Source organism: Gallinula chloropus (assembly GCF_964237585.1).
Source record: "Gallinula chloropus genome assembly, chromosome: 18".
Classification (NCBI taxonomy): domain Eukaryota; kingdom Metazoa; phylum Chordata; class Aves; order Gruiformes; family Rallidae; genus Gallinula; species Gallinula chloropus.
The window spans coordinates 2,618,003-2,632,860 of record NC_140103.1 but is presented as its reverse complement, the minus strand read 5'-3'; the positions used below and the strand labels follow the sequence as shown (position 1 = coordinate 2,632,860).

The following is a 14,858-nucleotide window of genomic DNA, read 5'->3' as shown; positions in this document are numbered from 1 at the left end:
CATGGGAAAACCTCCCGGTGCTGACCCACTGACCCGGAACCGATGCCACATGCACAGGTCCTGATGTGCCTCAGACAAGAGGGGATGAAAGAGTGTACAGAGAAGATGAACATCCCCTTTCCTGCTTGCGTGCCGGCACGTGGGCGAGCACACTCATGCCCGTATGTGTGCGTGAGCGCGTCAGGAAGGGTATGTCCCTGTGCCAGGGAGGTGGAGCTGCTGAAGATGACTAGAAAGACCAATCTCAAGTCACCCGAAGTGGGAACTGAAGTGTCAGAGGAGGCCTTCACTTTCAGCAGCGTGGGTGTAATTGCATCAAACTGTAATGAAGCAAATCCATCTTCAAAAATCCAAGCTCAGGAACAGCGACTAAACAGCTTCCTCGAAGAAATGCCTTTCCAGAGACCAGCTGTAACTTCCCACTGAGAAATTCGGGCATCAACAGATACCCATTTCTCCATCCCTGAACAAACACTGTGACAGTGCATTATAAATACCAACTAAATTAGCATGCTACTGTCCATGCCAATTATTTCAATTAAACTCTCTCCTAATAACCCATTACTATCCGTTTTATTAAATTAAATTAAAATTTTTCCAAACAATACTCCCATATGGAGCTGTTAGCCCAGATGTAATTATGCCCTTCACACATTGACGTGTGGACACTGCACAAACGAGTTTCTTCAGGTCTCTGCAGCTCTCCCCACTCACAGCCACAGCTGGACTGAACAGAGGGGTTTTGAACAAACTGCATTTGGCACCTGTCTGGAGGAAACCCTTCTGCTCAAGCTCCTCTGCTCACATACAAGCTAGCACACTGCATGCAGTAAGAAGGCTGCTTTCAAATGAAATTGCTCCTGGGGATTGATTAAGGCATTCAGAAATAATGCAGCGTGGCTTGGCCAGATGCTTCTGTCCTAACGGTAACTGTTACCAAACCAACTCAGCTGAACCAGCTGAAGACTCGAGCCACAATCCCTAAACAGAAAGCATTCGCTGCCTCTCTGCCTGCAGTGGGGCACAGGCTGCACAGTCTCTCTGTTAAGATAAGAGCTATCACGTTGGGACCCACGGTACGACACGGCAGCGCTGGCTGAGCCCCAGCCACCCAAGCTCCGCGAAAGATGAAGTGACATGAGTGGCAAGGCCAAGCTTTGCTCATCGGATGGAGGTATCTGCATCTCACCTGGCATCGCCCTGCCTGGTCCCTGCTCAGCGCAGAGGGGAAGGAGGAGAGATCTTCCCACCATGCCCGCAGAGGCTCAGGGCTCCGGAGCAGAGGCAGAGGGATGCTCAGAGGCTGCTTCTTGCTAAAGGCCAGAACAGAGCCAAGGGAGAAGAAAAAAGAAACCCACAAGAGGAGGCAGGAGCCGTGGCCAGGCAGCCCTGGCCCAGGAGGGATGGTGATGGCCAGTCAGGCAGTGCCAGCAGCTCCCACCTTTGGCCTCCCCGTGCATGGGAGCAGGATTCCCATTGCTCTGAGGTGCTCTCACTCCAGGAGTCTCAGGGGTGGAAAAACACCCCTTTGCTTTTGGCAAAGGCCTGCCTCACCGGTGGATTTTCTGCTGCTTTCTGACAGGGTAACACATTTCTCAGCGATGTCACTTCTGCCCACAGGATGGCAAGGTCTCAAGCTGACATTTGCTGAACATCTTCACCACCTGCTCCCCAGAAACGCTCCTCTCTCCTAGACAGAGGAGACATTTTTCTTGACAGCTCCTGCCATCGGGGAGCTAGCACGTACTCTGCCTCCGAGCCACGGCGCTGGCGCTTCATGCTCCAACTGCTACTCAGCACCCCAGCAGCGGGTGCTGGATTCACAGGGGCGCTGACCCATGGCCAAGCTTCACAGAGGGCTGGCGAGACCGGAGCAGCAGCAGAACAGCATTTGGAAAGTCCAATCACCAAATCAACTCGCCTGTCTCGGTCTGATGTCAGAAACTGCGGCAAAGCTGGACGAAAGCAACGGCTTCGCTCAGCGTCACCACCGGCACAGGGGGAACGGATATGAGACACGCAGAAAGGCTCGATGACTCTACTCACAGCCCAAGAAGTAATCGCTCCCCACCTAAAGGGAGCTGCTAAATTTGCAGAGCGACACTCGCGCTGCAGCGGGAGCCTGCGTGGGCTGCAGGAAGCGCGGCGGAGTCACTAATCCAAACACAGCCGCTGTAGTACCGGCACTCGCTCCGCAGCCTCCCCGCTGCACTCCCCCACGGTTCCTTCCTGAAGGTGCCGCAGACCTGCTGCTGTGCCGATCTGTGGTGCCTGCGGATGGCGGCTCCATGAGCTGGAGACCTGGGCCGAGCAGCACAGAGCCCAAACACAGAGTCACCAGCTTGGAAAAGACCTTTAAGATCATCGAGTCCAACCGTTCCTGTCCTGTGCTAAACCATATCCCTCAGCACCTCATCTACCCATCTGTTAAACACACCCAGGGGTGGGGACTCAGCCCCCTCCCTGGGCAGCCTGTGCCACAGCCCCACAACTCTTTCAGGGAAGAACTTTTCCCTCACATCTGCTCTGACCCTGCCCTGGGGCAGCTTGAGCCCATTTCCCCTTGTCCCCTCTCCTATCCCCTGGCTGAAGAGACCATCACCCACCTCTCTGCACCCTCCTGTCACATCATTGTAGACAGTGAGTGTAGGGGTCTTTCACACTGCAAAAGACCCCCAAGGAGCCAGAGCCTGCACAGCAGAGAGCACAGATGATGTGCTGGGTTTCACCTGACCCTAAAATAGAATTTCTTTTTTAAAATCCTGCTGTTTTACCCAACAGGCACACGGTCTCTGTGTCCATTCCCAGGTTACTGGAGAGCCACCAACCAGCCTCAGCACAGAGCAAGAAACTCTCTGCAGCCCAGGCCAAGCGTCTCCAGCACGCAAAGAACAAGCAGCACCCAAGGAAGGGGCGATACAACCTCCAGAACCGTGTTTAGCTCCAAGAGTCAGTCAGGGTCTGCAGACAAGAGGATGACAGCACCTTCCCCAGGACCTTCACATGTCCCCAGGCAGGATCAGGCCAGGTGGAGGATCTCAGCCTTGGCTAAGATGCTGTTGCAGGGGGAGCACAAGAGCTGCTGCTCAGACAGGAGACGGATACCTCCCCCCCTGCACCCCACAGACAGCATATTCAGCACCTGACATGCAAACACACCACATCAGACAGCTTTATGCAAAGCTGCAACCAAAAACCAGAGGACAGGTGACAGCAGAGAGTCCCGGTGAGGATAATGAAGTCAGCTTTGCCCTAGGAGCTCGTTGGACAGGAGTGATGTTTGTGTTGTCCTCAAGAGGGCTCTGCCACCGTATTGGGAAGGAGCAGCAAAAATCATGCGTGTCAGAGAAGCTGTTGACAACAGGAGCCACCAAATCCGGCTGAGAACACAGAAGGTGGCAGGGCATAGGGTGAGGGCCAGGCACAGGGTGAGAGGGCCAGACCCTGGGCAGCCCTACATGGGTCGGGGGAGCGAGGGCATGTGGGTGAGGAAGCAGCTCGGGTGCGGGATGTACCCCCCCGGCCACCCAAGGAGATCTGCACTGGCCACAGCAAACACCTGCACTGCTCTCCATCGGTTCCCTGTGACACCCTTCACCCCTTTGGGGGGACAAGAACCTTCTGGGGTGTGGAAGGCTGCTCTGCTCCCATTTAATTCATTGCACACCATTTCATTCATTGCCATTTCGGTATCCACGATACCCAGCTGACCCCACAAGCTAACCACCCCCAGGCTAATGGACTCTCAGCATATGCTGTTAGCCTTCTGTCCTTCCTTCCTTCCCTGCCTCCGGCTGCGCCTACATCCTGGCCTGGCTCTGAACTCAGAGGCTGCGGCCGTGGCTACTCGTACATCGTGCTACGCGTACATCCCACCCACACAACTGCTGCAAAGAAAGCAGGCAGGGGAAAAACAGAGATGGCATCACATCGGAGAGAGCAGGAGCAAGAGGGATCCTGCGCCCTCCCCACCGCCCGAGGGATCCTGCGCCCTCCCCACCGCCCGAGGGATCCTGCGCCCTCCCCATCGCCCGAGGGATCCTGCGCCCTCCCCATCGCCCGAGGGATCCTGCGCCCTCCCCACCGCCCGAGGGATCCTGCGCCCTCCCCACCGCCCGAGGGATCTGCATCGGTCCAGAAAATAAATCATAGGGAGCCACGGGGGGAAACACATGGTACCCAAAGAGCAAATACCATTGGGCTGGAGAAACTCCTGATCCCAAGAAAGAGAGCTTGTACCCAGCACGTTGGAACTAACCATGGGGTGACTGCTTTGGAGATGGCACCATCCCAAGGCGTTTCTCCTGCTGCTGTGTTCCGTCTGAGTGTCAGAAAACAGCCCAGCCCAGCCCGTCTCTTGAAGAAAGATGATCAGAAGAGAACCAGATGGTCTATCGTTAGGAGGAAGACATAAGCAGGACCATGCAATTGGGGCCCCAGTGCCAGCCCAAAGAGCGGAAAGCCGGCTCAAAGCTCCTGGAGTCTGTGGATGGCCCTTGCAGAACACCTACCCCTGCACCCCATGTCTGCTGCAGTTTTAGAGCAGAAAATAACTCTTCAAAGTGCTTGCAAGCTAGTGTAAGTGCTGCAAAGCATTGCTACTACAGGCTTCCTGCCCAAAAGACAAGTTTTGTGACTTGGATGTGGAAAACACCTTTCTTTCACATTTTTATTTGCTGGCAACACACTAATGTCTGCGATCTGCCTGTCCCACCAGGACTTAAGCCCTGTATTTCAAGCCTATCATAATAAACTCCTTCATTATCAATTATTTATTGTCTAGAATAACTGAAGGGGTGATGCTGAACCCTACCCAGGGGACTGGCATCACTGGAAACTTCCTCCCAGCCCTCTGACTATGCAGGGGAGATTTTAAAACACCCCCATAAGGTTGCTGGCACAGGACAGGACTGCTCTTGCCTGTGGACCTTCACCCCGCGTTCTCCAGCAGGTTGGACTTTGATCATCTCCCAGCAGTAAAACAGCTGGCCCTGAATCTGCTAAAATGGCAACTAAATGCCCCACAGAGACAGGAAATAACACCGAGACAGCAGATGAGACCCAACAGCATCACTTCATCCCGAGCGTCACGTGGCAACATAATTGAAACCCTGAACTCTGAGAGATTAGAAGGAATGGGAGGTGCAATTATCCCCATTGGGGCAAAGCAGCAAATTAATGAACTGATGATAGAAGAACTCTCCAGATTCAGGGACCTGGCGCTGCTCAGCCTTGCCCTGCCCAGCAGCCTGCACTGCCAACCCTCCGTGGGCAAACCATGCCCAGCGCAGTTGTGTAGGCAGCTGGCAAGGTATTTGTGCAGTGCCTGTGCCACCCGTCAACTGAGCTGTCAGTCAGGAGCAATAGGAGGTGTTTTCTTTGCAAATTAACACCTACACCTCTGCTACAGGTCCAAGCAAGTGCTGGTGGAGCAGAGGCAAGCGCAGCACAGCACAGAGATCTGCCCAGCTGCAGGGCTTCCACAGGCAATGTGTGCCCGGCTCTCTTGATAAGAAGAGCTGAAAATAGGAGATGATGAAGAATGAATCCTCCCTATTGGTGAAACTTCTCAGAAACAGAGATATTGATTCTGATTTCAGGCCTTTTACTCCCCCCTAACCCTCTGTGCTTCATGGACTACCCCAAAAGGAGGTCTGAGGGGGGCTGTGAGAGCAGCTCACACCCAAGCAGAGCAGGCACTGGGACAGGGCTGGCTGCAGAAGGCAGCAGTGGCAGGGCAGGAGCCAAGCTCCTGTGTCCCTAAGGGAATAAGCAGGGAAAGCCGGAGCCCTGGTGCTCCCCACACACTGCCAGTCACTGAACAGGTTGAGCAGAGGAAAAGGAATGAGCACCACCTTCAGAACAGCAATAAATTATTTCCCTTGGGAATGAAGATGCAACTGTGATGAGATAAAGCCGTGGGGAAACACAGCAGAAAAAGTTAATGCATTCTCTGCAATTACAGCTACAGCTGCCAAGTTGTTTCTCATGCTGTCACTACAGCAGCAGTGACAGCTTCAGTCTCAGCCTGACCTTCTCCCCTCACCCAAGCCAACAGCAACACCCCCACAGACTCCTGCAGACACAGGGGTCTTCTACGATGTCAAATATCACTGTTTCTCCACCAGCTCGGTGGACACAGACACATACTCCTGATGCTTCCCTGGTGCAGAAGGGACCCACATCCCTTGTAGATCTGTGCCAAGATCTTGCACACAATCAAGCTTCTCCCACTGGCTCACATCTGATTTCTGTTTTCCTTTACCAGCCCATCTCAGCAGCTGTCTCCCTGAGGACAGAAGCTCCAAGAAGCCCAGGCAGAAAGGTGCACCAGGCCTGTGCACTGCTGGAGCAACAGGCAGCATCCCCACTGGGCTTCAGTCTCACCCCAAGAATGTGTGGAAGGAGAATTGCCCTGGTTAACCATGGTAGGACCCAAGACCCAGCATTTTTTGTGCCATTCTGTGCTGTTTCTCCAGCCTCACTGCAGGAAACATCTCAGTCAGGACTTTGCCTGTCCTGCACAGCCAGTCAGGGGGAGTAGAAACATTCACCTCACCAACATGTTTAATTTGCCTCCAGTAAGGCCAACGTTAGCCACCAAGGTGCTGCCCCTGCCACATGCCCACCCTCCAGAGTCCCTGGAGACTGGATTTGAGGGCTGTTGCTCCTGCCCACAGCCCTGCCCTTCCTCTTGCTCACAACACGAGCCAAAACCCAGCTCCTGAGCTGGGACTGCACCCCCAGCCCTCAGCAGGGATGTGCCCCCTGCCACCCCCACCCATGCCTTCCCCTTCACTCCCACAGACACCCTCAGGTCATCCAAAACACCTCTCAAGCCCATCATCCCACCAAACCGAACAGAAACCAAAGCACAAGTAAACAAACAGAGAAAACACACCAGGGAGGGATGGGAAATTTGAGCCACATTAAATTGTGCTAAATAACTGAAAATCAATGCTGTTCTTCCTTTTCATCAGGGCACGGCTGCAGACGCTGCAGCACCCCAGGGACACCTCCACTCCCTCCACCCGACTGCTACGGGCACTTGCTTTGATTACTAGCAAGGGCCCATTACTGCCAGCGAAAGCAATATCCCTGAAAAGAGTAATGACTTCTCTTTTGTTAAATAATAGATATAATTATAAGAGAAGCTTGTTTCTCCTCTTACTCTATTGCTTTCATAACTTTCCTAATATCCCTGCTGACGTCCAGGGGTTCCTGCCTTAAGATGGATATTCCAATAGCTACAAGGAAGCACCTATTAAAACAAAAAGCCCCTCCAAGCAACACTTCAATTAAGACAGCACGTTAATAACCATCACTGCAGCCTTTCAGGGTGACTGAAGAAGTAGATCACGATGAAGAGTGTAGATTATTTTAATGACACATAGCAAACACAAGACCACCCATGTCCTTTGTATACAGCTGCCCCAGGCTTCCAACACATCCCGATGGATCCCGTCTGGAGCTGGGCTGAGTGATCCAGTGGCAATACATGTGGATTTTGCCTCTGTTAAGGGAGAGGACCTGCTGCAGCCACCTCCACTGGAGATGACCCAGCCACCCAGGCTTCCATGGAAGATGGTGAGCCAGACTGGCAGCAGATTTAAGAACACCAACACACTGCCCCAGGTGCTTTTCCCCACATTACAATGAGCTCTGCTAGTCTAGACCATGCTGGGTGGCCTGGGATGCCCCAGAGAGTGGGAACAAGCCCCATCAGAGAAGCACATGCGTCCACCCTCTTGCTGCAGAAAGTGCTTGCAGCTTCTCTAACAACTTAGATGGCACCTGGGGATGGAATTCGGCCTTGTCCACAGTCCTGGCTGACCCACAGGGCTGTAGGCATCTGCTCTGGAAAGAACTCCACCAGCACCTGCCTATCTCATCACGCTGACCAGAGCCCATGGGTTATGCAGGGCTATGGCCACTTGCTGTGTGCTGTCAGACAGAAGCATTGACTCAGGAAAACGGGTGGATCCAATTAATAAATGTGTGTATTTTGCTTTGCCAGGTGGCAAAAGCAGAGGGGAAGCAATCCAATCCAAGTGGTCACACAGGCTCTCCTAGGTTTCCATTTCAGATCCCAGCATGTCCACCAGTGTTATTTATTACTCCATTTGGAGCTGGGCTCAGGCATCACAACTGAGACCGAGTCACCCCTTGAGAGACCCTGCACTCAGGGCTGGTGGGAGAGAGGGTCTTAACGCTGAGGGAGTGGGTATCAGGGAATGAATACCTTCATCTCCCAGCAGTTTGACCCCTTGCTTGTGAAAGCTGGATGAAGATGCCTTCACCAGAGGAGTTTTGTGGCCCATGAGCATCAGAGACAGATCTCCCAAGTGCAGGTACACACCTTCACAAGCACAGATGGCACAGCCTGAACAGACACTGTGATCTACAGCCTAAAATGCTGCTCATTCCCTCACCACCACAGAAATAAATGTGAATTTTTGAATTAGCGTCTGCATCTTCCAAATAAAACGAGAGAAATTGCCCATTAAATCAAACAGCAATGAAGTGGGGCTTCAGCTGCAGACATAGTCAAAGGCAGCTGACAGAGGGACACAAAACTGCTCGGATCCATTAATGTAATGGTGCATTTGATGAGGAAGTCACTTGGGGCACGTTAGCATGAAAACTGCAAGAACAAGATCCGACAAACCTGATACTTCAGCACTCCAGTCTGCTTGTGCCAAGTATAAACCAACCTATGATTTAGAGCCACCACCTAGTGACAAAGACCAGGCATCAGTCAACATAAAAAGGAATTTCCAAAATCTATCTAGCCTGGAAGGAGACGCTGAAAAGGATTTGCCCCAGTTGCTAAAAACCTCTCTTTTCTTGGTTATGCAACATCTGAAAATACCTCTTTGATTTAAAGCAGGAGATGTTAAAATTTTTATAGAGAAGTTGCTGAATTCTTCTGCACAAGCAGCTTTTCCAAACATCCTCATCCATCAAAATGATTCTTTGCTGATAATTAGCCTCAGAAAAATGCACTTAATCAAAGTGACATCCATTACTTCTTGCTACTGTAAATAGGACTGTGGCTTCTGACGACGATTTTCTGGAAAGTATTCAGACTATTTAAATTAGGCAACAAATAAGCTCCTAATGACACTTCTCTGAGACACAGTTTAATTTTATTTATGGGCTTTTTCTTTATACATGCCTCAACCCAGTTGTCATCACTGCCCAAGAAAAGAGAATGCAAGAGATCAAAACCCGCCGGAGTCAGGACAGCAAAGATCAAAGGGATGCCACAGCTTGTGGTATACACAATATTTACCAATTCAGCAGACGTGCTTTCTCAGCTGCCTTCCATCAGCAAATACCAGTATCAGCTCAGGACAGAGCCAGGCTGGCAGTGCTGATGGGATGCTGCACTCAGCTCCTCTGGCCCAGCAGCACCCCTCAGCCTTGCTGCACAGAGGATTCCCTTTGCCAAAGGAGCCGTGAGCCAAGCACATGAAAGGGCAGCCAGGCACGAGTAGTATCTGTGCCCCTGGTTCTTCACCTTCTTTTTGTTCCAGGCTCAACATCCTAAACTTTGCCTTTCCTGTTACACTCCAGTGGCTCCGAATGCTTTGACAGCAACCAACCAGCACTGAGATGGGCAATGGGATGCTATAGGAGAGCAGAGGAGATTTCTCTCTATATATATATATATATCTATTCTGGTATTGACATTGACAGAACCTTCCAAAAAAACAAAGGGAAGCTACTTCTGCACCACCCAGGGCTTATGCCAGACAACTGAGGCAGCTTCAATGTTCCCAAACAGAACCTCTCTCTCTGAAGGAGAAATTACCTCTCAGTCCCGAAGGAGAAATTACCTCTCAGTCCCCATTAGTCAGATTCCTGCCCTGAGACAGCAGTTTGTATCCTCTGGAAATTCAGAGCTGAGTGACAGGTAATCCTGTTTCTCTGACCTCAGGACCTGCCTTGCACAACATGTCAAGCGTGGTGTTTAAATACCGCTGCGCTGTGCTGAAACACAGCTAAGCCCCAGTCCTCTGGCTGCCTCGTGGGATTGAGTTCTGAAGATGAGCAAGAAGATGCTGGAAGGAGAACTTCTATTTGACAACTCTAGGCTCACTTGTCATTAGGCTTCCTCTCTCTCTGCTGCACAGATCCATTTACCTCCTGCATTTCTCTAGCTGGTCCTTTCCTATTTCCTTCCTGGCTGATTTATTACCCTCCTCTAAACAACATTCAAAGGATTATTTTCATTCTCACATCAGTCAGTCTACCTGCTGAAGAGCACTTGGGGAGATTGACTGCCTTCACCTTTCCCATTCCAAGAAGCAAAGCAAGCAGCCTGCTGTACCTATTCCCTCTCACACTCACCAAGCAGTCAGCCCCGGGGTTATGTGGACGCAGTCTCTCCATCTACCACGCCACAGCTCTCTAATTATCCACTTGTTCCAGCAAGCTCTCATCTCCTCAAGCTCCAGCATTACCTCATTCGTTACCTCAGCCCAGTGTTGGTGTCTCCTCAGCATCCTCTGTGATGAGGGGGGATTAATACATCCCTAACAGAAGCGGTTCTAACTCCCCAGAAGCAGTGAGACCCGGGTTCTCCTATGCCCCCCTGCCCCTCCGCATCCTTCCAGCCTCCTGCTGATCCCAGACACCTCCTCACTTCCACCAGCACACCCTCACTCTAAGGGAGCCTTCCAAAAGCAGATAGTCAAGCCACTATTGCTTTTAGCAGTGCTTTTGTGAATAAATGAGATATTCAGTGCTATGGGTGTTTTCCTGCAGCCACACATCTGTAAGTCCACTGAGCTCTGTCCTACCCCTCCCTATGCTGTTTACATGGGGAATCTTCCTCAGCACACTCCTGTCAGGGCTGAACAAGGCACTTCTAAGCACCTCTCCGAGCTGCTTAGTATTTACAAGGAGAGCAAAGTCAAAAAGGCTTTCTGCTTTTCTTCTGCAAACCTCAATCAGCTCCTTATTCAGCTGGTTTGGAACAGACCAAGCTCCTAGTCATAATTACCCCAGCAAGCCTGCTTCTCCTACAAGGTCCCGGTATCTTTAACGACTTGGACTGAACCTCAGGCCTAACAGCAGCGTTTCCAAAAGCCCACGGCGGTGACTAACCTCACTCCCACTGAAGTCAAGAGGACTCTGTGTGAGTAACACAGGCGAGCTCACAGATCTGCGTTCCCAAGCACACCCTGAGATTTTCGGTATTTTCTAGGTGAAGGGGAAAGTCAAAGCACTACAGATAACAGCACATAAAGCCACTGAAAGCAAGAAAGGCTAAGGAATTTACCAAAATAACCCAGAGTGTCTCCATGCTGAAATTAAGGAGAAATTCTGAATCAGAAACACTCAAATCTAGAGGAAAATTAAAAGGGAAAGCAGCCAGATGCAGGAAAAAACCCCACAAAATCCACACTTGTCATCCTCCTTATTTCAGATCCACACAAACACTTAACTATGAAAACTATCAAAACTCTAAACTCCAAACGTATCCAAATCATAACCATTTTGAAATCCAGACAACTTTCTGCACTGGAGTCTCTAGCCAGCCTTTCATCTGCTACCATAAAGCTACATGAACGTTTAAGGGCCTGTTAAGGAAACCTGGGCTTTCAAATCTTGAGCATCACATGCTCATTATAAAAAATAAAAAAATCAATAAAAGTTGGGAACACGTAGTGAGAACATCTGTAAATACCAGATCCTCAAACATACTTTTTTTTCCCCCCTCTATGATGCTTGTACATATAAAAAACTGAAGCTACCCTTAAAAGCTGATGCACAAAGCCTTGGTGCAGGTTTACCCAACACACAGCAGCTCCCCAACAGCTAACTCAGCAGCAGCTGAAGGGTTTGTTTCAACAAGGGTTATATCTCTCTCTGTTTACATCACACAAGTAGTTAGTGGGGAAAGATGACAATCGTGTTGACTCCCCATTAGCATTTTGGGTTTTTGCTATAAGAGCAGCATTGAAGGGAGAGATGTTCTTGTTCCTCTTCATTTAACTGCTCTGCTCACAGAATTAACTTGCCACTCATGGCATTCCTCCTCTTGCTTTAGCTTACTCAATCTGGCAATAAATCCCTGCCAGCCCGCCAGGAATAGCAGGCTTGGCACTCACCCCATAAAGGCCATTTCTCTAGACAGCCCAAGAAAGGGAGAGTTGTGCCACACGCACAGCGGATCCTTGGAGCCCCTCTGCTCCCATCAGCATTCCCTGCTGCAAAGGCAGCCTCTGAGAACAGTCTCTAGGCAAGCCTTACCTCCTAAACCAGTGTATCCACTCAGCCCAAACTCTGCATAGGGCTTAACAGGGAGTTGCCCCTCATCTCACCGTCGTACCCCATGCGCCTCCCAGACATCGACCCCATTTCCCCTTCGCCAAGCCCTGCTGGGACTCCAAGACACAGCAGGCTGCCCAGCATCCCCACACATCTCAGTGTCTGCTGGCCCAGTATGCCCACAACTCCCAGTGCCCAGCAGCTCCAGCATCCAGCGGCCCTGGAGCACGCACACCTTCCCATTCCCCACTGTCCGAGGGGTACCCACGCACATCCCACTGGCCTCCTCCCCCAGCATGCCCACACACCCCCCGCACGGCCGCTGGTTCCAACACATCCCAGCTCCCGCGGACTGGGACACGCTCCCGCACCCCACTCCCGCATCCCACCACCCGCCAGCCCCGGGCACCGGCACGGCGGAGAGAGCTCCGCGCCCCGTGGGGATCAGCACCGCGGAGAGCTCCGCGCCGGGCGGGGTTCGGCACCGCGGAGAACTCTGTTGCCCCCCACCTCTTCCTTCCCCCCCCCACCCCCGCCCCCTTCCCAGCCCCGCCGCGTGCGTGTCCCACCCGGAGTGGGGGGTGCGTGGGTGTCCCAAGTACGTGTCCCCAAGCCCAGGTATGTGTTCCGACCCCCGGGAAGTGGCGTCCCCCGGTCTGTATCTCCCTCCCTACCCGCCTCCCCCTCTGCGTGTGTGTCCCCTTCCCAAAACCGCTTCCCCCTTCCCGGTACGCCCCGAACCTGTCGTCGCTCTGGAAGGACTGGTCCCCCAGCAGCAGATCGCGGAAGCGGTACCGGGGCGGCAGGGGCAGCACCTCGGACTCCAGCTCCGTCATCTTCAGGGCGGCGATGTCCAGAATGACCCCGCTCTTGCGGCTCCCGCCGCCGTCCCCGCCGCCGCAGCCGCCGGGCGACGAGAGCCTGCGGGAGAGAAGGAGGAAGGGGGGGCAGCGGCAATGGAGGGGTTGCCCTGCCCTGCCCTACCCGCCCCCGCCTCCCGCCCCCCCCCTCACCCCCCTCCCCACCCCCCTCACCCCCCGCCCCGGCACCTCCTCCGGGGCCGGCTCCGCACAACCCGCACCCCGGCAACGCACCGCCCGGCGCTGCCCCGCACCGCGGCTCCCCCCTCCCACCCTGCTCTGGGGGGGTAGGGGGGGTGTGGGGGGGAGGGCTGTCGGCCCCGCTGGCTGCAATTACATTGCGGGGCAGGCGGCGGTGCCCCCCCTGCAGAGCGCTCCCCCCGGGGGCATGGGTAGCGAGGGGCTTTCAGGCGAGGGGCCGGCGGGGTGGGCACGGCGCGGAGCCCGGTGCCCCGGAGCGCCCGGCAGCCCGCAGCGCCGGGCAGCGCCGTGCACAGGACATCTGCTCCGCGGCAGACGGAAGAACGGAGAGCAAGAGGAGCCAATGGCAAAGCCCAGGCGCCGAGAGGAAATAAAACCGCTCTCCAAGATAGATCTACAGCTGACAAGCAAAGCCAGATCCACCCCCAGACCCCCCCCCCCACCCCCGGAAAGTATGGATGGGAGGCAGACAAGGCGACGGCTTCACAACCGTGCTGGAGGCAGCAGCACAACCTCCTGGCTGGGCTGCCGGCACTTAAATCACCCGAACAGCTCCAGTATTAAATGAGAAACCACGAACGCTGATGACTCAGGCATCTGTCCAGCTGCCAAGTGTCGAGGCCGGGAGGATATATCACCCATCCCTTGGCGTGCTGGTGTGCCTGATCAAGGGTGGGGTGGGATGGGATGCTGGGGGGGGGGGGGGGGGGATCACAACATCTGGGAGAGACCCAAGGGATTGATCAAAGTGGTGCTACACACAGCCCACCCTGACACACAGAAAAGGGAGGTGAGACTCAACCAGCTCCCAAACTGTTATTTCAGAGGGTTAAGAGCCTGTCTGGGGTCTCCTTTTTCAAACCACATTTACCAACCAGAACAGGGGTGTGACACTGCTGCCCATGTCACCAGAGCTACTAACAACAGCAGACAGGGGTGAAGCTGAAACTTCCCTGCTCGAGGCAACAAAGCCACTTGGTGCTGGAAAGCCAGAGCACGGACACACAGGGTGAGATCCCAGGTCCTGGTGCTTTGGGCTCCAGCTTCATCAATGACATTTATCCCTGCCACCACAGGAACTTCAATTTCACAGACAATTTCATAGACCATTTGTGGACAGTGGGAGAGCCAGGGAGAGCTCGGAAGAGGAGAGGCGATGCCTCTGCAGTGAGCTGACTGTTTTGTCCCTCACACGTAACTTTGGAGTGTGAGGCAGGCAAAGAGCTGAAAGGCTTCAACTCCTGCCAGATGTACTTCCCAGGGTCTCACCCAAAGCCTCTCCAGCCCACTCCCAGCACCCGCCCACAGCTTTGCCTCCAGTACACACTGCATAAGCTACGCACAAGGAAAAGAGCTTCAAACAGCTGAATGCCAAATGAGCAGTAAGCAGACATCTAAAGGGCTTGCTGCTGGCAAGCAGGGATGTGATCTGAGGCTCCTCAGACTGTCTTCTGCCTTTCACAACTGGAGCCCTTGTACATCGGTTCCCAGGTGACCAGGTTCCAAAGTCCGGAT

The 14,858-nt window shown here is 53.3% G+C and overlaps 1 protein-coding gene across 2 annotated transcripts in view; it reads right to left on the bottom strand.

The window, feature by feature from the left end:
* The window catches only part of KCNT1 (potassium sodium-activated channel subfamily T member 1), a gene marked incomplete at its 5' end in the record, with an annotated part of 81,369 nt that overhangs the window by 53,508 nt on the left and 13,003 nt on the right, over positions 1 to 14,858 (bottom strand). The window contains one exon of one of the 2 annotated variants that reach the window (XM_084272649.1): positions 13,024 to 13,203. In XM_084272649.1, the coding sequence (XP_084128775.1) occupies positions 13,024 to 13,203 (180 nt within the window). Of the gene's footprint in view, positions 1 to 13,023; positions 13,204 to 14,858 lie in introns of those variants that run through there. The other variant, XM_084272652.1, reaches the window with a different exon arrangement.